This window comes from Electrophorus electricus, chromosome 20 (genome assembly GCF_013358815.1).
Source record: "Electrophorus electricus isolate fEleEle1 chromosome 20, fEleEle1.pri, whole genome shotgun sequence".
NCBI lineage: Eukaryota > Metazoa > Chordata > Actinopteri > Gymnotiformes > Gymnotidae > Electrophorus > Electrophorus electricus.
Window position 1 is genome coordinate 13,198,136 of NC_049554.1, and position 23,198 is coordinate 13,221,333.

General features: G+C 44.1%; 2 protein-coding genes across 6 annotated transcripts; one reads left to right on the forward strand and one right to left on the reverse strand.

Annotated features, from left to right (window-relative positions):
- The first annotated feature begins 1,933 nt into the window (after positions 1-1,933).
- On the forward strand, positions 1,934-9,633 carry nmur3 (neuromedin U receptor 3). 5 transcript variants are annotated; one of them, XM_035520146.1, is made up of 5 exons: positions 1,934-2,033; positions 2,195-2,559; positions 3,031-3,120; positions 5,587-6,565; positions 7,417-9,633. In XM_035520146.1, exons 4-5 carry the CDS (start codon positions 5,695-5,697, stop codon positions 7,866-7,868), a joined length of 1,323 nt encoding a protein of 440 aa, XP_035376039.1. In that variant the 5' UTR covers positions 1,934-2,033; positions 2,195-2,559; positions 3,031-3,120; positions 5,587-5,694; the 3' UTR covers positions 7,869-9,633. The 5 variants fall into 5 exon arrangements, with proteins under 5 accessions (XP_035376039.1, XP_035376040.1, XP_035376042.1 ...); XM_035520147.1 differs by having other exon boundaries at positions 2,032-2,371; positions 2,524-2,559; XM_035520149.1 differs by having other exon boundaries at positions 2,032-2,371; positions 2,524-2,559; positions 3,037-3,120.
- Positions 9,634-11,009: 1,376 nt separating this feature from the next.
- lactbl1b (lactamase, beta-like 1b) lies at positions 11,010-21,657 on the reverse strand. Its single transcript, XM_035520614.1, is given in 9 exon segments — positions 11,010-11,620; positions 11,623-11,766; positions 11,769-11,971; positions 12,728-12,833; positions 17,036-17,235; positions 18,928-19,085; positions 20,353-20,432; positions 21,062-21,075; positions 21,539-21,657. Coding segments are annotated over 9 exon segments (1,635 nt in total).
- Between the last annotated feature and the right edge of the window lie 1,541 nt (positions 21,658-23,198).

The window sequence follows — 23,198 nt, forward strand, 5'->3', positions numbered from 1 at the left end:
GGGTCAGAGTGTGGTCGGATCAGAGTGTGGTTGGGTCAGAGTGGTTGGGTCAGAGTGGTTGGGTTAGAATGTGGTTGGTCTGAGTGTGGTTGGATCAGAGTGTGGTTGGGTCTGAGTGTGGTTGGATCAGAGTGTGGTTGGATCAGTGTGGTTGGGTCAGAGTGGTTGGTCAGTGTGTTTGGTCAGAGTGTGGTTGGTCAGTGTGGTTGGTCAGAGTGTGGTTGGATCAAAGTGTGGTTGGGTCAGAGTGGTTGGGTCAGAGTGTGGTTGGTCTGAGTGTGGTTGGGTCAGAGTGTGGTTGGGTCAGAGTGTGGTCGGATCAGAGTGTGGTTGGGTCAGAGTGGTTGGGTCAGAGTGGTTGGGTTAGAATGTGGTTGGTCTGAGTGTGGTTGGATCAGAGTGTGGTTGGTCTGAGTGTGGTTGGATCAGAGTGTGGTTGGATCAGTGTGGTTGGGTCAGAGTGGTTGGTCAGTGTGTTTGGTCAGAGTGTGGTTGGTCAGTGTGGTTGGTCAGAGTGGATGGTCAGTGTGGTTGGGTCAGTGTGGTTGGGTTAGAGTGGTTGGGTCAGTGTAGTTGGTCAATGTGTTTGGTCAGAGTGGTTGGGTCAGAGTACATAGCTGAAAGCTTCACACTTTCATTTTAGACTTATTACCACGTGCATTCCATCACATTAGATTCCTCTACATGGTTTTGCAAATAAATAATAAAGTCTACCTTTGTTTATTTAATTGAAAGTTTCATCTGGTCGTCCTGGTATGCCCCCCCCCACACACACACACACTTGTGTACGTACTGTCATCCAGTTTAATGCTAGTAGCACAGCACCATATGTTCACAGATTTTCCTACGCCTCCGAACTTCTATAAATACATTTACGTCATGTATATTACAGTGATGCGCTACCACACTCCGGGTAGTAATCATAGCAGGTAAAGAATGACAGGTGCTTTGTTAACAGTGGAGCCACGAATGACATTTTTAAAAGAAGCCGTCATTTACTACCAGGTGTAGGGAAGCTAAATACCACCTTCACTTTGGTGGGATAAATTCTGCGCCTTTTTCAGTCTGTTCCTTCATACAAAACATGAGAATCTTATTTTTTTCACCCAATTCCTTTCGATTAACTCAAAGTCCCCCAAACCCCCCGTTTCTGCTACGTCCTCGGGCCGCAGAATTTTTAAACCACGTTATCGAGTGGTTTCAAGCTGACAACGAAGCCTTCGAGGTTTCGCACCGTTACCCGGTCTGTTCGACTTAAAAAACGGCCACTCGCTCACCAGTGACCGAATCAGCCGAAAGAGCCATTACAGGCCGACAGACCAAGCAGATGCGCAGATGCACCGTATAATGAATGCAAACCGAACAAAGAACGCCACTCGATTGAAATATGGGTCTGGATGCAAACCGTAGTCCAGGGCACACCCGGAATATGAAGTTTATCAATTCCTCCAAATGGATAGATGGTATTAAAATGGCTATAAAATGGAAGACTTTTATCGACTAAAAAGTTAATTCTTAATATACCGAATCATAGGAAAAGTCTTCACTGTATTGCCATATCTTTTTTTCACAGGCTTTCTTAATAGCCTTTAAAAATGAACAGACCACCATTAGATATAAATTAGAAATAAATTGGGCACGACGGTTGCACTTGCAGTAAAGATTTAAAAACAGTCATGAGAGAGGTGGGGGGTGACAGAGAGAGAGAGAGAGAGAGAGAGAGAGAGGGAGAGAGAGAGAGAGAGAGAGAGGGGGGGGGAGAGAGAGAGACCAAAAGAAAGGTAGACAGAGAAAAGAGGGAGAGAGACAGAGACGGAAAGCAAATGTAGCAAAACTGAAAACAACAACAACAGCAATAACATATGCTCACAATCCTTTCTTGTTTATTCGCTGTTTTCCCCCTAAGCAAGGCCAAATGCTGACTGCTGGAACTTGGCAGGGTACGGCTGAAAGCACTCACGCCTGAACAATAAAATGCGTCCTATAGTCCCGGGAAGGCAAACGTTGGCTGTAGGACTGCTGCAGGTTCCGTGGTGGGGATGCGACTTTTATTTGTTTTTTAATTCTCTAAGGAAACGTGTAAAGAAAGCCTTTGATGTTATGTAAACCTCTCGTCACTATTTCGTTACGTTAATTGCACGCAGGAATATTGCAATGTTTTGCTTGGTCCGACTTTGTTTATGTGTTTATTTAGCAATTTCCTTTGCGTAAAAAGAGGGCGGAGAGTGCGCGCCCGTCCCCCCGGGTGGTCTGGCTAGCGCGCCTGCCCCCCGGCCAGCAGGTGGTCTGGGTAGCGCGCCTTCAGAGCGCCGATCACGGCAACACGGGACTACACGGGAGCTCGGTGAAAGTACTGCTTGCAGGCGAGGAGGTTTGATCTTCCACAGTCTTTGCGCGTCTTCTGCCGTGTTTTGGTCGTCCCTTATCGCTGTGTATTAACGAGATGTTGGTCTAATGTTGTTTTAATGAAAACTGGACTGAAAAAAAGTTATTATTTTTACCGGTGTCTATCGTTTAATTTAGGATGGGATGCGATACAGGCGTTTGGAATATGAACAGGTGCGTGACTTAAATAATCTGTACAAATGCTTAAAATGCCAGTCGGTCTGCTAAAAAGTTAAATATGGTGTTTGGGAAAATGTAAATCCATTAGTTATGTAAGTATCTTTTTCTCTGTGTTGAAAACGCTTCTATTTCCAATTGAAAATCGGTACTTGTATCTGCGTTTTGGCGTCGTGATAGTTAACATGCTCCACATGCGCTATGATCTCCGTGATTACACGTTTATACAGCCAGCGGCGATTATCATTGCGAATCGTATTTCGGTGGGAGGTAAATTCAGTGATTGGATTATTTGTGACTATTACAGAGTTGTCACATTAAACCACGTGGCTATTTAGAAGGAAGTTTAGGTCATATTAATCTATATGAAATGAAGTACAGCAGCTTATGTTCTGTAACGTTGGTTCTTGGCATCTTAATAGTGAGAGACCATTACTAACACCTGCCTCCATTTCTTCTGTGTGTAAGGTACAGTATGTCTTGAGCAGACTGATTTCATTCATCTCTGGTGCTTTCTGCTCCCCGCTGTCGCCCCGGTCACACCCTGGCCTCCCGCAGGTGGGTATGTGCAGTCTACTGCCTCATTTTGTAGGGGTGATGGCATATAAGAATTCCTATTCCTATTTAGTGTTTTTGAATTAAAACAGATGAGGATGAGACTAAAACTCAAAATAAGTCAATTTCCTAAATGCATTTTTGTATCGCTGGTATGACTCAACACCATCTCTAATGTAGGAAGGTGATTGCATAATATAAATGTCTCTGTTAGGACTGACACTGAACACCCGTTGACACACATGGCTGAGGTTATATCCTTAAAAAAAATGTAGCATCTTACTTGAAAGTAAAGAAATATAACCAATTCAATTTTATTAATGTTTCCTAGTTGAATTTCACCTTTTCCTTAGTCTAACGTATGCTTTCCAGCAATGATATTTTGCAGCATTTAGATGACACTTTTTAAAAAAATCCAAAACAGTTTACAGTTATGACTGAATACAACTTGGGAATTGAGGGTTAAGGGTCTTGCTCAGGAGCCCATCAGTGGCAACTTGGTGTGGATAGTACTTAATAGTATCTTCTACCTTGTAACTGTTGGCTTCTGGTGGAAGGCTGGAATGTAATGCTAACCTGAATACTTTCTTTTGTGTTTTACGATGGTTGTTCCTAGTTTCTTTATTGACTTCCTCCTCCTTTGTGAGTGTATTATGGGCATTACAGGTGTAAACATCTATGAGTGAAATGATCCTCTTAGTGTTTAATGATCTGTGATAAGAGACACTAAACAGAAATGTAATGGTTTTTGGTCTAGCAGTGAATGGGTTAAATAGGTGTAATGGGTTTTAAGGTATATGACCGATGTAGCTGAAATATGTATCATATTACTTTTAAACAGCAGTGCAAGTTGAGAAGGTAAAGTCATGAGGGCATTGAGGATGGATTAGCTTGTCAGTTTACACATAAATTCACTTTTAGAGTCCATACACTCAGTTCCATTCTAAATAATGATTCATCTTAAATTATTTTTACTTGTGTACAAGTACATGGCAGATCCAGCTTCAACATGGTCTTCTCAGCCCTTAAATTAACACAGTGCTCACAGAACTCCACACTTTCACTCAGATCTGCATCTACACTCAGATCTGCATCTACACTCAGATCCACATCTACACTCAGATCTGCATCTACACTGAGATCCACATCTACACTCAGATCTGCATCTACACTCAGATCCACATCTATACTCAGATCTGCATCTACACTCAGATCCACACCTACACTCAGATCTGCATCTACACTCAGATCCACACCTACACTCAGATCTGCATCTACACTCAGATCCACACCTACACTCAGATCTGCATCTACACTCAGATCCACATCTATACTCAGATCTGCATCTACACTCAGATCTGCATCTACACTCAGATCTGCATCTACACTCTGATCCACACCTACACTCAGATCTGCATCTACACTCAGATCCACATCTATACTCAGATCTGCATCTACACTCAGATCCACACCTACACTCAGATCTGCATCTACACTCTGATCCACACCTACACTCAGATCTGCATCTACACTCAGATCCACACCTACACTCAGATCTGCATCTACACTCAGATCCACACCTACACTCAGATCTGCATCTACACTCTGATCCACACCTACACTCAGATCTGCATCTACGCTCAGATCCACACCTACACTCAGATCTGCATCTACACTCAGATCCACACCTACACTCAGATCTGCATCTACACTCAGATCCACACCTATACTCAGATCTGCATCTACACTCTGATCCACACCTACACTCAGATCTGCATCTACACTCAGATCCACACCTACACTCAGATCTGTATCTACACTCTGATCCACACCTACACTCAGATCTGCATCTACACTCTGATCCACACCTACACTCAGATCTGCATCTACACTCAGATCCACATCTATACTCAGATCTGCATCTACACTCAGATCCACACCTACACTCAGATCTGCATCTACACTCAGATCTGCATCTACACTCAGATCTGCATCGACACTCAGATCTGCTACTTCCAGTTTTTTAGGTCTGTGAAATCAGGTACCTGAGCTGTGGGTGATCAGGATTTAAGTGCATTAGGACCCTGTCTGAGAGCAGTTGACGTCTGTAAGGCACTCAGAATACCTTTAAAAAAGGTTTAAAAAGTAGAGAAATTTAATTTCCCTAGTTTCCTAGATTATAATTTTTTTTTATAGTTTTATTTTACTCTTATTATTCAGGCTATTGTATTTTTATTTTGTTTCAGTTTGCATTTTTTTATATTGTATAGTATTTATATTAGATTTATTTTCTCATATTTTAACTTTTAATTTTACTTTATTTTTGTTATCTGTTGTTACTTATGTCTGGGAAGGATCTTTCGACAGCAGGGTCATAAACGTGAGCATTATGAATATGATTGATTATTGTGGTTATTATTTCTGAGTGTCTCATACATTGTGGCAATAGGTTCAATCTTTTTTCAACAGGCTTCTATTATACTGACGATGAAGCCCAAGAGCTGCAGACCGTGGTGTCTTTAGCAACCTGTAAGGATTCATTTCCTGAGTTGGATCTTGAGGATTTCCTCCTGAACAATGTCCTTAAGCTGCTTTTGTGATCCTTTACTGAATGGATCAGAATTTGGCCTTTCTCTGTGTAACGTCACCACTTTTAACCACACCGGCAACGGCAGCGGACAGTGTCAGCTTCTGACGCTGGACGACGTACTCTTCAGGCTCCTCGGGCCAAGGAGGTCTCCCTTCTTCCTCCCAGTGACTCTGACTTACGTCCTCATTTTCGTCACAGGGGTGGTGGGGAACCTCCTCACCTGCACTGTGATCACAAAGCACAGGAAAATGCGAACACCCACCAACCTGTACCTCTTCAGCCTGGCCGTCTCCGACCTGCTGGTCCTACTGTTCGGGATGCCCCTGGAGATCTACGACCTGTGGCAGAACTACCCCTTCCCTTTCGCCGAAGGCGTCTGCAGCTTCAAGGTCTTCTTGTTCGAGACAGTTTGCTTTGCGTCCGTGCTTAACGTCACGGTCCTGAGCGTGGAGCGGTACGTGGCCGTGGTCCACCCCCTGAAGACCCGCTATGCCGTCACTAACAAGCACGCCCAGAGGGTCATCGGCGGGGTGTGGCTCGCGTCCCTGGTCTGCGCCATCCCCAACACCTCTCTCCACGGCCTCCGCTACTACTACCTGCCTGAGAAGGTGCTGGAGTCGGCCACCTGCAACCTTCTCAAGCCGCAGTGGATCTACAACCTGGTGATCCAGGTGACCACTGTGCTTTTCTACTTCGTGCCCATGGTTGTGATCAGTGGGCTATACCTGGCGATCGGGGTCCGACTGGGCAGGGAGCACCGGCAGCGGGGCAGGAAACCCGAGAAGGGCAGCGGCACCCGCACCAGCTGGACGATCCGAGTGGAGAGCAGCCGCAGGAGACAGGTCACAAAGATGCTGGGTGAGTTGCTAAAGACGCTCTGTGGCACTCCCGTGTGTTGAATATGTGTTACAGATTCGGCACTGCATTCTACATTTATGGCATTTAGCTGACGCTTTGGATAAAAGCAACTCACAATTATGACTGAGTACAACTTGAGAAATCAAGGGGTCTTGCTCAGGGGCCCAACAGCAGCTGTGGGGCTTGAACCAGCAACTTTCCAATTACAAGTCAAGTACCTTAACCACTGAGCTACCACTGTCACTTATAGACCAGCTAGTCTTTGAATTGGGATTATACAATGCATAAACATGAAATAGACTACATTGATTAAATATGAAAGTTTGGTTGTTCTCTCCAATGGGTACTTCCTCAGACAAGCATGCTACTTTTTCAACCATTTAGCCAAAGGCTGTTACAAAGGAAGACCACTGAATTACTTAACCAGTAGAACATACAATTGTTTCAGGCAAATATTAGGATATATACACATAACAAAAAGTGGGGAACTTCTGTTATATACCAGCAATACAGTATTTTTTAAAACAGTAGCTCAGAGAACAAAGCCCAGGACAGTCTCAATAATTATTGCAATGCGAAATTTAAAGTAATGATTTTCTGTGTAAAATGGTAAATGTGTACATGGTGAACTCCCCTTCCTTATGTCATACCATAATGTACCCATATATTTATGTACTGTGTAATATACAATATATTGTTAAGTGCTAGATTCATCTTTCTTCAGAAATGTATATTGGTCTTTACACTTGAATAACCATTTTAGAGAAAATAGTTTGCAGCTAAAAGCTAAAACTAGGGGCGTTACTTCAAGATCTCCTGCCTGTCACCTTCTTGCCTCTCCTCCCCTGCAGTTAGCAGCAGTGTGGCTCTCTCACGGCTCTTCTCTGTGCTTGCTGCAGCTGTGGTAGTGCTGGTCTTCGCAATCTGCTGGGCTCCATTCCACATCGATCGTCTCTTGTGGAGTTTCATTACGCGCTGGACCGACCACATGCACAACGTCTTCGAGTACGTGCACATCCTCTCCGGCGTCCTGTTCTACCTCAGCTCCGCTGTCAACCCCGTCATTTACAACCTCCTCTCCACACGCTTCCGCGAGCGCTTCCTCGAGCTTGTGTGCAGCCGCCTGGAGCCCAGCGCCTCGCAGGGTGGCTCGCCGCCCTACTGTAACAGGCCGTCCTTCCGCAAAGGCGCAGTAGCCTTGGTGACCAACACCCAGACACGGGGCAGGGCTCAGACAGACCCGCGCCCCGCTGTTATCTACAGCAGAGGGTGGGACCAGGAGCTCGAGACCACGTTCATGTGACACGCTGTCCCTGATCGAGGGCATTTAGCTGCCCACCAGGTTGAGGCAGTTCTCCTCACTGACAAACCTCTTCTGAGCACCTGTGAGCAACAGGAAGTCCATTTTGTAGAGTGTTTTCAAACACCTCATGCTGGTAATAAGGCATTCAAGGTCATTGTCATTCTGATAGGCTATTACCATTCATTCATATGCAGTTCATATGTTGCAAGGATACATAACAGGAACTAGTGTTTCATAAATTGCTGTATGGCTGTAGATGGACAGGAATATTAATGTCTAATCTAGTTGTGCAGGTCAATGGATTGTGTAAAACAAAAAGGACTTTCTTGCTTCATTTAGATGATCTCATTTGCAACATGTCAATAAGAATCACGGTTTGTAACCTTTTTAAGTTCCGTACTGTTTCCGTGTCTTTTATTCACCGACATCTTTTTTTCCCTTGTGGGTTTTATTTATCCACTTTAACAGAGTGTACTCATTGATATGGTAATGATATTATGGGCAGAATTTACTAAGGACAGGTTTGGCACAAGTAGTTGCTGACAACAGAACGCAACATTTAATCTGCGTGGATAAAAATGATGTGATCTTTTAACTGATTCTGAAAAATAAGAAATAAACCAGTTTAATGAATACACTGGAAAAAAAGAGGCTGAATTGCTTTCATTGATGAAGTACGGGTACCTCTAATGGACTTTAGTTGCCTTGGTAGCAAAAGAGGAGTCTTACTTTAGGTCTCTGTTCCAAAGAAATGAAAGGGACAACATGGCAGGCTAACTCTTATTCTCAAGAAGAACACGCCAGCGAAGCATTATCAGCTTTTGGCTCATAAAGATGCTCTCAGAGAAAGAGACACAGTGGAAAACAGGGCTTACACAGAAAACAACAAGGCAATCCAAGGGCATAACGTATTCTGGCAATGTCCAACTTCTGTGGGATCCGGAAAGTGCTTCTGGTATGTGTGAATGCTATCTTAAGTGAAGAAGATTTTATTTCTGGTTTGATATGTTGCGTCAGAATGTGCTTTATAAAAACAAAGGTAATGCTCCTAAGAGGTGTAACATATCAAAACATCATCATCGTCATCATCAGAGTCTCACAGACCCCCCCCCCCCAAATTGAATCAAAGTGTTGAACCTTGGCCTCTCCCTGAACACCCTGCTCCGCTCGCGTGTGGACTGGGGACCTACCGCACCCAGTGAGTGAAGTCTCTGGTGACACAGAAGGAATGCGGGCCTGCAGTAGTCAGATCAGGACCGCCACCCCGACAACTCGCACACACCAGCCACGTCGCACAGACATTAGCCTGGAAGCAGGTCTTAGAATTGAAAAACTTGTGTAGTATTATTCACTCCTGCTAGCTGTTTGTATGCTCCTTACGTACGCCATTACAAAAGATCCAATTCTGTAAATATCAGTAATTTTGTAATAACTTAAAAGAGTTGTCTGTAAAAGTTAAAGAAACAGCTTGAGTGAGCAGGCCAAATTCATGGATTAAAAAAAATGTGAAACTGCTTGATAGGTCAAGGTCCTGTGTCACCCACCAGACTTATGGCCAGCAACGCTAAAGCCAAATGAGTACAATACATCTCTCAGTTGCCTTAAACCTTGATGTTATTTAAAATACATACAAAATTTCTCGTATAATCACTCATGTTGTCTGTACATTTCTAAATAATATTCTGAACTGTCGTAAAGTGAAATGGTTGCATTCTTGAAACTCAATAAACAATATATGCCTTTCTTGGCATATTTCTGATGCGTTTATTTATTGTCAGTGAATCAGTACTGAAGTCTTATATAATTATATAACGTGTTGTGTTTATGGTCCATACATAAACACAATATGTATATGGAAAATATTTCTATATATATATATATAAACCTACAATAACTACAACAGAAAAACAAAAACATTGCTCATTCATGAATGATACAAACAAAGTGTCATTCAACCTTGTCGTGACACTTTTGGACATAATTGAAATTCAGAGTTCTAATCTACTGCTACTCCAATTTAAATTATGTTTAAAAGGGTCACGAGTGAGATTACTGAATGACACTTTGTTCATCATTCATAATTTTTTACATTTTTACCTCAGAAATGAATTCCAAAATTACACTACAGTTTATGCCCATCCTGTTAGTATTGTGTGTAATGTGTTGTCTCTGTTTCAGATTCAGTTTCTGTCTCTGACTAGGATAGAATTATTCCACCATTATTCAGAATTGTGGAATTAAAACTGAATTAAATAGGATTATAACGTGACAGAAACATCATGGTTTGATTTCATAGTGAGGTCAGTAAGATTACTTCTAAAGAGTCCTCACTGAGGGAAAGCATGACCACAGTAAAATAGCATTCACATATTACTGTATATAATAACAATAATAACAGCATGTATAATAGCATGTTTAATGACAAGCAACCTATGTACATCTCATACAAAAGATAAATACCCTGGGCTGATAGGAATTTCAGTACTTTAGCATAATTCCTTAAACTAGACTCTTACTAAAACTGTGCTTTGGTTTAATGACTGTGTTTACAGTCACGGAGCTTCTGATCTGCTCGGGAGTGCCTGGTTTAGTATTTTTTAGCATTGGGCTGAATGCAAATAAACCCTAAACTCTGCTGTACCGAGGTTCGCTGGTATCGGGCTTGTTCCTCCCCAGTGGCTATGATCCGACCGGGCCAGTACTTGGCTGTTTTTTGGCAAATCAACTGTAAATGAATTAAAAAAATAAAAACACCATAAAGCTTAAACGTGTGTGTGTGTGTGTGGGGGGGGTATATGTGTGTGTGTGTGTGTGTGTGTGTGTGTGTGGTAGGGATATGTGTGTGTGGGTGTATGGGGGGGGATATATGTGTATGTGTGCGTGTGTGTGTGTGTGTGTGTTGGGGGGATATGTGTGTGGGTGTGTGGGGGGGGATATATGTGTATGTGTGTGTGTGTGTGTGTGTGGTGGGGCATCATTATGTAGGAGAAAAATAAAGTGATACAAAACAAAAGAGGCTCTGCACATTGTGGGGCAAACAGGGCATTTCCTGAAATGCTTATAATATTGAAGTTCATTGTAGTTCACATGTCCTGCTCTCTTAAGAGCATTTTCTGCATAACTTCTTTAGCACTCTAGACTTCACACTGCAAGTGTGGGCCTGTGAGTGATTTGGATGACGCTGTAAGTGTTCAGTCCTGGCGCGTCAAACCCATGTGATATCCCCCTGCTGTCAAACATGGAAATTGAAGAGCTATCCATCCTGGGCCTGCAGCGACCCATGTGTAAGACGCAGGGGTACTCGTTCTCGGACACCACTCTAAACACCCGCTCCACCAGACAATTCAGCTTTATTGTGCGGTACCGCTCCGGCATCGGGTCTTTGATCTGAGATACAAACTTCTGCATGACCAGAACTTCCCCTGGTCCTGTACTGATATCATAGAAGGCGATGTTGGCGTATGTGAAGAACCCTACATATGGGGCGAGGTTGAGCGGAGGGTTGAGGGTCCGCTTGGCCTCTCTGAAGGCTCTCTCCATGGCTGGAATGAGGTAGGAATAGGCCTTGCCTTCCACGTCCTGGTTCTGGGGCCTGGCACTCGCCATCAGAAGAACCAAGCCCAGCTTGAGCCACACAAGGAGGGAAAGGGTGGTGAAATAGCCGTCCAGGTCCCCGTCTTTCCAGACCAGCTCGTAGCCGAACTGCTCCTTCACCTCCCACGGCATTCCGGTGCGGTTAGCGAAGTAATCCTCTCGCAGCGGAGCACCGGGGTCAGCATCACCTTCAGGGTGTCCGTACCTAGCACCTTGCGGCGGTAAGCTCCCAACAGAGCCATAGCCAGCTTGGCCAGGTCGACCGCCGTGGAAACCATCTGCCCCAAGGGGCGGTACCAGCCCGGTCGTGCAGTGGTGCCGGCCTGCTGCTGGCGTACATGCCCACTGCCATCTGATTGCACATGGCTGGGTTGTTGTCGAAGGCCGTGTGCTCCAAGCCCGGATGGTTAAGGATGCTGTCCGTGATCCAGCGCTGGTAGCTCACCCCAACCACCTTCTCAGCCAGGACATGAGCCAGCAGCGAGAAGGCCAGGTTGCTGTAGTGACACCTTCGGAAACGAAGACAGCTGAAAGCTAACATCAGCTTTCAGTTGTAAGAAATCATAATAATAACCTTTTTTAATATCATAAATGTTACGCTAATGCACATTTCCGCACAGATGGCATGATATGTTAGTTTTTCTCTGTCATTTTGGTGCATTTCTCAGATCAGTGCTGAAACTCTCAAAACTACTTGTTCAACCTCCACATCATCTAGTCACCTTTTCCACAGAAAAAGTGCATCAAACTCATAAAACAAAGTCATCAAAATCTCAGAAAACATAGAGTACATTTAGCAATTATGTTAACAACATGGCTTTAAGAATTTTGTCTTTTTGTAAACCATAACACAAGGACTTGTTCACTGACATATTTACTTTTCAGACTATATTTAAGACTATATTTACTTTATATTTACTGAGGATAGCCTCAAAATACGGATTTTGAGCAAACTGCAGGCTTTTGATGGTTGGTGCTGTTTGCATAGATTATTTTAGGAAACACTTATTTTGCAAATGTTTATGGTGACTCAAGAAATGTACCAAAGCGAATGAGAACAGCTGTCGTTTACAGCGGGGATTCTGAATCTCTGAAACTGTAGGAGGAAACACCAGCTACACATGTTCTTCCTTTAAGTACTTTTCCACAGCCAATCCAGCTAAGATGATTCATTGCCAAGTTACATGTGTGATGCGTGGCAGCGTGATAATGCAGGGACAAATTAATTATATACATGCAGATCTTTGTTATGATTGGAGAAGGACTTGGTTCCTGGGTCAGCGACCAGCACATCATCCTGCAGAAGGTTGATGGCAGCCTGAGTCTTGCCTTTCCACAGAAGATTACTTGCCGGAAGTCTTCTAGGCAAACCTGCAGGCAGAAGGTTATGGTGAGAAATTCACCCCCAAAATGGAGAATTTTATTTATTTCATAGACTTTTATATGGATTGATATACTGTGTGTTTATACATTTGTGAGGGTTGCAAGGATAAGTTGTCTGAACCGTATAAATCATTTTTAACACCTAAAACCTTTGCCCTCAATTTCTGAAATCTCCTCTTTTTGTTGAAACATGTAGTTTAGTAGGGTTACAAATTACCATAATTTAACTGGAATAGTACTTATGTAGATGAACTGCAGATGAAATATGCCATAAGTGGCACAGAGCAGCTACAGCACAATATGACTATTATCTTGAGATTAATATTCATTTGTAGGAGGGGTCTTAAATTGTCTCTTCTTGGGGAAACAAAGCTCGCTTGGATAGTAATGTCAGCTATTATAGCCATGGAAACTGCAGTCTTAATTGCCTGCAGTAGGCTAGTGGGATTTCAGAGATAGCTCTGAGAAACTCCTCTTCCTCTGGGAAACTCCTCTTCCTCTACACATGCCACCATATTTGATACTTTTACACCTGCCAATGTATTTGGGGCTTTTACATCAGGAGTTGTCGCTAAGCAGGTTTACAGAAATCAGCATTACAGAGAATCCGAGTTCAGGTCCCTAATGAGCAAGCCGAAAGTAACAGAAGTAAAGAGAAAAACTCACTCATGTCACGACACGGCCCCTCCCTCTGTGTGTGTATGTGTGTGTGTGTTTGTGTATTTCTGCCCCAAAGCACTTGCGCCTACGCCTAAGCTTTGTAGAGGCAAGAAGGCAGCGGCACCAGGGCCCACCCCAGAAACGGGCGAAGCAGCTGGTGCACTTCCCGACAGGCTTGCACCAAAACCTGAACAGCTGCCACCCAAGCCGGCGAAGGACAATTCCGCCCCAGCTGGTCAGACTCCAACCCAACCAATGACTGGGGGACAGGCTGGGGTTCCTGCCGGCTTCCGCTAACTTTTTCAATATCCATGGTGTAATTTTGTGCATGTCCCTGTCCCTGTTACTGTACCTGTACCGATCACTTTGTCCGCCTTTGTGTCTGTGCCCGTTCCCATCAGTGTGTCCGTCCCTGTGTCCGTCCCTGTGTCCATCCCTGTGTCCATCCCTGTGTCCATCTTGGTCCCTCCCCTCCCCTCCGTCCTGCTCATGCTGGCCCATGTCGGGTCGCTCGGTCCTGGGGCCATAGCCCGATAGGCTGGTGCGCTGGGAGTCATACCTTAGGGAGGGGCTGTCACAATATGGTCCCTCCTCCCAGACCCCTCCGTGTGTGTATGTGTGTGTGCGAGCATGTGCGTTCGTTTGTAGGACCTCGCCCCCCGTTTCTCGCTCTCCATCTTTGTCATGCGTGTATTTAAGGTCTAAACGTTAGTTGCTGTCAGTGTTTAACCACACGAGCTACGTCGTCCTCGTTTTGGTTCAAGTTCAAGTTCACAGTATAACTCGCAGTGAAATGGTGGAGAGTGCTCTGTCCAAACTGAGGAAAAGAAAACAGGGGTGCATAGAGAAATATAGATATTCTCTATATGTGAAATATATATATGCAAAGAGAAATATATATATTCTACGTATGTACAAAATATATTAACAATGTATGTACAATATATGTATATTATGATTATATACACAATGTACAATGTATATGGTTGTGTATATATGTACACAATCTACAGAACGTACAGGTCCATTTCGTATAATAACATATCTACAGTTGTTGTGTTACAAGGTAATTGAATATAAATATATATATATATATATATATATATATATATATATATATATATATATATATATATATATATATATATATATATACAGATATACAGTTATGTTAGATGGTGGTGGTGGTCCCCACAGTTTATCAGTTTCCCTGATTCAGGGCCCGAATGGCCTGTGGGAAGAAGCTCCTCTTCAGCCTCTCTGTCTTGGTCTTCAGGGAGCGAAAGCGCCTCCCTGACCTCAACAGAGAGAAGAGCCTATTGTTGGGATGGGTGGGGTCCTTCACAATCCTCCTGGCTTTGGTCTGGCACCGCTTGTAGTAGATGGTCTGCAGGTCAGGAAGTTCTGTGTGAGTGATGCGCTCTGCTGAATGCACTACCCTTTGGAGTGCTTGTCTGTCCTGCTTGGTGCTATTCCCAAACCAGACTGTGATGTTCCCCGTGAGGATGCTCTCGATAGTGCAGGTGTAGAAGTTCCGCAGTACCTTGGAGGGCAGTCTGAAGTCTCTTAGGCATCTGAGGTGGTAAAGACACTGACGAGCCATCTTTGCCAGGGAGCTGGTATGGCGGGACCAGGACAGGTCCTGCGAAATATGAACACCAAGGTACCTGAAACTATCTACTCTCTCCACCGTGGTTCCACTGATCACAGGTTGGTAGTGCCGCTCCTGCTTCTTGCTGCAATCCACGATCAGCTCCTTTGTCTTACTGACGTTTAGGAGGAGATTATTTTCCTGGCACCAGTTTTCCAGGTGTTTAGTCTCCTCCAGGTAGGCCCTCTCGTCGTTGTCCGAGATCAGACCCATGACGAAGGTATTGTCAGCTAACTTGACAATGATGGTGGAGCTGGAAGTGGCTGTGCAGTCGTAGGTGTACAGTGAGTAGAGCAGGGGGCTTAGGACACAACCCTGAGGAGCTCCAGTGCTGAGGGTGAGGGTGGATGAGGCGCAGTTGCCCACCCGTACTGATTGTGGTCTGTCTGTTAGGAAGTTGGAGATCCAGTCGCACAGGGATGTATGCAGTCCTAGATCCTCCAACTTAGTAGTGAGTAGGGAGGGGATGATAGTGTTAAATGCTGAACTGTAGTCGACAAACAGCATTTTAACATAATTTCCCCTCCCTTCGTCCAGGTGAGTCAGTGTAGTGTCCAGCAGATGTGCAATTGCATCGTCAGTGGAGCGGTTGTGGCGGTATGCAAACTGCAGTGGGTCCATGGAGGCTGGCAGTGAAGATGTGATGAAGTCTCTGACTAGCTTTTCAAAGCACTTCATCACGACTGATGTGAGGGCAACAGGGCGGTAGTCATTGAGGCCGGAGGGTCGAGGTTTCTTCGGGACGGGGACGATGGTGGATCACTTGAAGCTGGACGGGATGATACGGAGCGTCAGGGAGAGATTGAAGATGTCGGTGAATACCGGGGCTAGCTGATCTGCGCAGGCTTTGAGGACCCTCCCGCAGATACCGTCTGGTCCCACCGCCTTCCTGGTATTCACCCTTTTAAACACTCTCCTCACGTCACTCTCCGTGATGATGAGAGGGCGCTGTTCTATGGTGGGTGCGCATGCGCCATTGGCTGCGCCGATAGCACCATTAGCACTAGCGCTGTTAGCATTGGCGCTGTTAGCACTAGCGCTGTTAGCATTAGCGCTGCTAGATGTAGCTTCGAAGCGAGCGAAGAATGTATTCAGCTCGTTCGCCAGAGACTCATCCGCACTGATCAGTCCAGAGGGTGGGCTCCTGTGTTGTGTTGGAATAAACGTGTCAGTGTGTTTTACACGACTCGTCTCAGCATCCTGCTCTGCCTCCTCGCGTTACACCTCAGAACAAGAGGAATTCTAAATGTTCTCAAATATACCTTACATTCTAATTGAATTCTAAATATGCTCAAACATATCCCACATTTTAAATGAACAATACTGTAGTACCTCACACTGTGTGTGATGCAGCCGTCATAGCTCCCCAGTCTGGTGAACAGATGTATCATAGTTAGCAGCTCCACTAGAAACACTTACCTGGCCTACATGTTATTCTGCTGTGGCCATTCACCATTAGTCAGCTACCCTGCATCTCATTCATTAGTGGTGAGCTGATGAACACAGGAGCACTGTTGAGTGGATATCACTTGGGTGCTGGGGCATTCTTTAGCAGTTGTAGTCACATGGGAGCATCACGTTAGTGGGTGTTGTGCTGGTACCGGTCTATCATGCCCATCAGTGGTGCCAGTGATTTCACACGTTATCACTGCGGGGCTGAGAGAGTTCAGCTAACACGGACCCCGCGTTCAGCGTAAAGAGATGGCCAACACATATAGCGCAAGACAGCCAGTGAGATTGTCTTGAACTGCATGTCTACATGGCGTGACTGGTGACTATATGGTCACCATTAGTGAAATTACAGTTGGAGAGAATTCCATTGACAGATCCAGAGGCCCGGAGGATGTCACGGAGATGGAACAGGAGGTGTGGGACCTACCGGAGAGCTGGCTGGTCATCCGGCGTAGGGTGACTCCGGAGGAGCTGATCTGAACCCTACCTTTGCCCCCACCCAGTGGGTTTTTGATGCTGAAGTTCTCCACGTACTTCTCCAATGAATCATCTAAGGAAGCCATGTTCCCATTCTCCCACAGCTGGTAGAGCATCAGTGTGGGGAAGATCTTGGATATGCTGGCAATCCTACAGGGACCACAAGAATGAGAATCACACTATAAATTTAGGTGTCATCAGGCCTTTCAGCAGTGATGCTTTGGTTTTCACACCATTCTTTGGCAAACTGTTTCCATGGTAGTTAATGCCATTATGGCTTGATCTGTGATTCTTTGGCTCAGCCAGAGTCTAGTGAGCCAGCTTGACTGATTGGTGATTGACACAACTGCAACTATGCTTGGACATCTTTCAGTAGGCATTAGGAGTTGATGTACACTTGTTCTTTTTGTGATTTGCAGGCTCTTGTCCCGATGATTTGGACATCATACACTCACAGCGCAGGGCCCCAGCAGACCCTGAGAGTGCAAACGCATTCTTGTTTGGCTCTGATGGCTATTTATCCGTGCAATCACCCTTAGTCACGCAGAACACCAAGCACCCGAATCACGCCTGATCCTTCCATCAAATCCAACACGTCGATTCCAAGTTTACTGTTTGCAAAGTGAGATGAAATTACGATACGAAATTGACATCGATGTGAACAAGTGTTTCATTCAAAATGTTTTCAGCATTTTTATGAAAAGAAAATGTCAGGGATGGTCTAGTATTGTCACATCTGTGCTATGCAAGAGGTTTTATTACAAACTTCTGTACTGTTTGTTTCCTCCAACATTTCTGCATCTTTAATCAAGCATAAAAACACCCAGTCCAGGCACAGTGAAAATAACAATAGCTATTACAATTGTAAATGTCTTTTTGAAAACCTGAATAAGGAAATCAATGTGCACAAACTTGCGCTTTTCTTTGAATTGCGTCTCAGGTGGGAACAAGCTTTTATAACCATTTTTTTGTTGCTTTGCTAAATGCAAATGCAATTTCAAGTTAGAATAAGTGAAAGTTTTAAGGAGTTGCTATTGGTTGGGGAAAAAGAACCATGCAAAATTAGCCTCATGGTTTATAATGTATAATCACTTTAAACATGTGTACTGAATAATGCAAGTAATTACAATCAGTGTTCATGGTCTGAAATTCAACCAAGTTTATCAACACCTTTCATTAAATTTCTGATTTAATTTGAGGTGAATAGGGTATTATTTTCCATTTTCTTGTTTTATTTATGAGAAAATCATTACTATATTCTAGAACTCAGAACGTATCCGTTTGGATCTACTCGCAAACATATTGGCAGTGTGTGTGCAGATTAAGCAATTACTTCATTCACAATAGGTTAACAGATTTGCAGTTGTGTCTTGATTTACCCCTCCTGTTTTGTGCTAGTCTACAGAACAACAGGACCCCTTAAAAAAAGTAATACTGTAAACGGTGCAATTCGAGCCTCTGTGGAGATTAACAGTTTGTAGATCACAATAGGAGGACAAATTGGGTTGATCTTATGCACAGTTCTACTACAAAAGAGAAACATCCTCCAGTGGTAAATAATCAGTTTAACTTGGTATATGGGCACCTGTCAATTACAAGGAGAAACGTGATGAGGTGCTTAAATGGACATTTAGAGACAGACGGGAGCAGTCTTGGCCACAAGCGGACAGAGAGTCTCGTGGAAATAGAGCCCCATGGAAATTCAGTCCCATCTCTGCCTGAGCTGTGATATTGCTTTTAGCTTTCAACACATCACGCCTCAGCCCCTCCCCTCGGGATCGTTTAACGGGGACAATATTTGCAGAGCAATCGCGCTCGACAATTACGGTAATGATGCCTCACCTGTAAACTGAATACTCGTCAGGAGGTGCGGAGCTGGGGTTGGAGCCGTTCCTCTTGCCAAAGTTTCCCGTCCGCAGTACGGTGTTGTTGTAAAGGATGATAGTTGACAGCGTGGGGAGACTTGTGGGGTTGATGCTCTGATGCATAACCGCATCCACCTTAGAGGGCACGGTATCACCACACTCACCGTTACCACACTCACCATCACCACACATACCATTACCACTCTCACTATTACAACACATACCATTACCACACTCACTATTACCACACATAACATTACCACTCTCACTATTACCACACATACCATTACCACACTCACTATTACCACACATAACATTACCACTCTCACTATTACCACACATACCATTACCACTCTCACTATTACCACACATACCATTACCACACTCACTATTACCACACATACCATTACCACACTCACCATCACCACACATACCATTACCACTCTCACTATTACCACACATACCATTACCACTCTCACTATTACCACACATACCATTACCACTCTCACTATTACCACACATACCATTACCACTCTCACTATTACCACACATACCATTACCACACTCACCATCACCACACATACCATTACCACTCTCACTATTACCACTCGTACCTTCTGAAATTATACACCACAGCCTTCAGAGCTGAACAAGAGACCCCAGACCACACTGCCCAGACCAGGCTTCCCAGACCAGGGTTTCTGCTCAGATCTTTGTCATGCAAAGACATGAGTCATTTGGTCAGTTTTGACTGTTACAGATGTCACTTTTCACAAGTTTACTCCATCAGCTTGCATTTGCTCTTTTTATGGAAAAACATTTAAATAAAATGTCCTTCCTTTAAATACTGTTCATTATATAACAGTATAATTATATAATCCAACAAAACGTACTTTTAGAATTATTAAAAAAAAAAAGATTAAAAAAAGTTATCCCATTGTGAGACATTCCATTCTCTGGATCTTCAAGCCCTTGACAACAACTCTTAATGATCCTTTATTGGAAGTAGCTCCTTACGCCCTGCGGGTCCGTGGCCAGTCCAATCCCCTGCCTGGCCTCTGCTTCATTATTCCAAAACGTTGCAGCTGCCCATGGCGCAGGCGTGCTGTAAGGCAGAGGCACTTTCAAAGCTTTTAAAGGCGTGCACCCTGGTAATGTTCCCTGCTCTTTCAGGTGCACTCTCCATGCTACAGGACTGGTTTGACGTGAGGGTGACTAAGTTGCCAAGTAACAGGCATGGGAAAAAAGGCATCTAAGAGCCACACACTGTATGAAGCATTTAATGCACAGAACCTGGGACATTTAAGAGATGGAACTCGGGTATCCCTTGCAGGCCAGGAGGTGATAATGTGTTATGCATCGGAGCACGAAGGGCTTTTCTGAGGTTTGTAATGGTGATTACTTTCTGTAGTGCCTCCTTCAGCCTGGGGAGGGGGTGCTCTAGCAAAGTGGGTTCAGGAAAACAGGGACATATTTCCTCGGCTGACAAACAAAGAAACTCATTTTCAACCAGAATAACATGGTTACGTCACAGGAAGTGAAGTGCATGATGCAGCCTGGTGACGCTGGGACACAGGACACCAGCCAGGTTATTTTTGTATGAGCTGACATCTTTGGAAATATACCAACATATATGTGCACACTGGCAGACACATAAACATATAAACATAAACAATAAATAAATAAATAAAGACAATTAACACCATAAATAAATAAACACCACTAACACTATCATGAAACTGTATGCACTGAAACGTGAAATACAGCACTTCGCTAATAGAATCCTGACACACAAAATACCATAATTATGTTTGTCAGCCATGGTTCCGAGATTGATCAGTCAAATTCCAAGATGATCCTAAATGAATTAATAAATAAAGGTGAATTATGGCCCACAATCTTAATAAAATGTAATATAGCATTATAGATTTTATAAGGCAAGAAACATATTTTCTTTAAACCACAGAAAAAGATATTAGCCATTTTAAAATAGGCCACCAATTTCAAAGGCTGCTTCAGATTATGCAGCACACACATATATCGCTCACTCACCTTCTAATCTGCTTTAAAAGGCAATCTGCTGCTTTATGGTGTTCTAACCCTGCGTCCACCTTTTAAGACAGCGCTTAAGAGGATTTACAGGTAAACTCATTCACTGGGCTATTCATGCATACACCTTTATTAGAACCTTAAAACAGTCTCTGTGTATGCCATCATGTTCTTCTGACTGTGGGACTTTCTATTAACATCTATGTGATAATCGTCATGCCTGCTGTGAAATGATTTCAGTATAAACCTCCAGGTATTGTTTACAATACCGCAGTCTAATTTTCACAGGGGTTAGTCACACAGTACGCAGTTGTGTATGTCATGCACTACCACAGATCCTTCTCCTGCACTAGATTAGTGTTCAAGCATACTACAAAGAAAAAGTGCTTAAATTGTTTTTTGTAATACCTATGGTTTGGAATTTCAGGTCAGGTCATGACCATTTCATCACTTTAAGGGTAATATTAGACAGGACATAGGATGAGAGGTGAGAAAGGAAGACAGTTGGGGCCCAAGTTTTATTAGCCGTCTTCAGTGACGCCTCTTGCTCAGCTGGTATTAGCCTGGGCAAATGATACTGCCTCAGGAAGCAGGCTGTCATGCTGACAGCCAGCATGAGGAGGAAGGCCAGGCCCAAAAGGATTTATTTTCCTTTCATATTGCTGGCTTCGGTAAGGTTCCGGAGGGCAGCCACTGGAGAACGCTGGAACAAGCCAACGCGCAATTACATAGTGAGCAAAAGAAATGCTTCGGTATTCAAATGACATCAAATTATTTAAAGCTTGACAGCTTGCAGCAGATGAACGGAGCCAGGCTTGCTTGTTCAGCCCTTCCTTCCTGGTCCTTCTGACAAACAAACCTATTTGGAGCAAAATGAGTTGGACTGGTCTCCCCCACCATGTGTGACAGATCAGGAAGCTTAAGATGAAGTGTATCTTAGCATTAATGCCCTCTTCATTACATTTCCATGGACGTTTGAAGTACTAGAAAAAAAATTACTTAGACATATTTCTTCCTTTCGCAGATTTGAAAACAACAATTCCACCGGACTGGAACCATTTGTTCAGACAATTCGGGTAGTTGAAAGTAGATCCGGCACCTCCCCAGAGGAGCCAGCTGTCCCTCAACCAGTGCCAAATGGGCATGTTGGAAAACATGACCAGACAACAGGCCTGGCAATAGACACAATTGTCGTTGCCACAATTCACCAGTTAGGTGGATAAAAAGATGATATTAACCATTAGACCTGTCACCTGTCATCTCAAAATCACACATGAAGGTACACTGAGTGGAAATGCACCCACAAATTCTGTACAAGTGCGACACGAAATACAGGCCAAGGTACTCACCAGTTACAAAAACTATGTATACATTCCCTACACGTGCTGTACAAATCAGATCATATGCACAATCGTATTGCAAAGGTAACATCCAAAAGTGCTGAATACCTTATGGTCCACCTCAAACCTAAAATGCCTTAGTGCAAGCGTTGTTCATTCCCGTCATCTCCATGGTGACCGAGCCACAGTCTGGGCCATCGGCGCTTCTCTCGTCAATTTAATTTCCTCGCCCACTACTTGCTGACATCATAATCCCGAGATTTACTCTGCTTCAGACCCATCGGTGCAGGGACATTTTTAATCCCTGAAAGTCACTTCAATCTGGTTTGACCCTGCTGATGCTGTACCAGTCACCACTGCTCAGGAACATTGACGTTTCCTCAAATTGAGCGAATCTCTCGCTCAGAAACGTCTGTGGACAAAGGGAAATGCCAAAGGAAATGTGAGCGGAAAGGAGTCCCCTCTCTGAGCTCCGCTTGCACTGAACTCAGATGATAGAGTTAAAACAGATAAAGTTACTGTATCGTTGGGGAGGAGAGGCAGGATGTGGAAAGGAGCCGTGTCAGATGCACGAAGATGTTTATTACAACAAGGAACAAAACAACACCAAGCAGGAAGGACATCCGGCACTAACAACACCAAGAATGTAACAGGCAGGCTAACTTCAGCAATGCAGCTGCTACACCGCATATGTGGAGTCAAACATGGGGTCAAACATCAACAAAGGTGAACGACTGAACAGGGCTTTACATACACACGGTAACAACATAAAACAAGGTACAGGTGTGATACCTGGGATGGGTGTGGCCACGCAGATGAACACACACAGGGAGGAGTCTAGGAGGTAGACGTGATAACA

Excerpts from the sequence above, each read along its gene's own strand:
- nmur3 (XM_035520146.1), top strand. The coding sequence starts at position 5,695 with ATGTCCTTAAGCTGCTTTTGTGATCCTTTACTGAATGGATCAGAATTT. Across the intron at positions 6,566-7,416 it reads ACAGGTCACAAAGATGCTGG|TTAGCAGCAGTGTGGCTCTC; the intron begins GTGAGTTGCTAA and ends CCTCCCCTGCAG.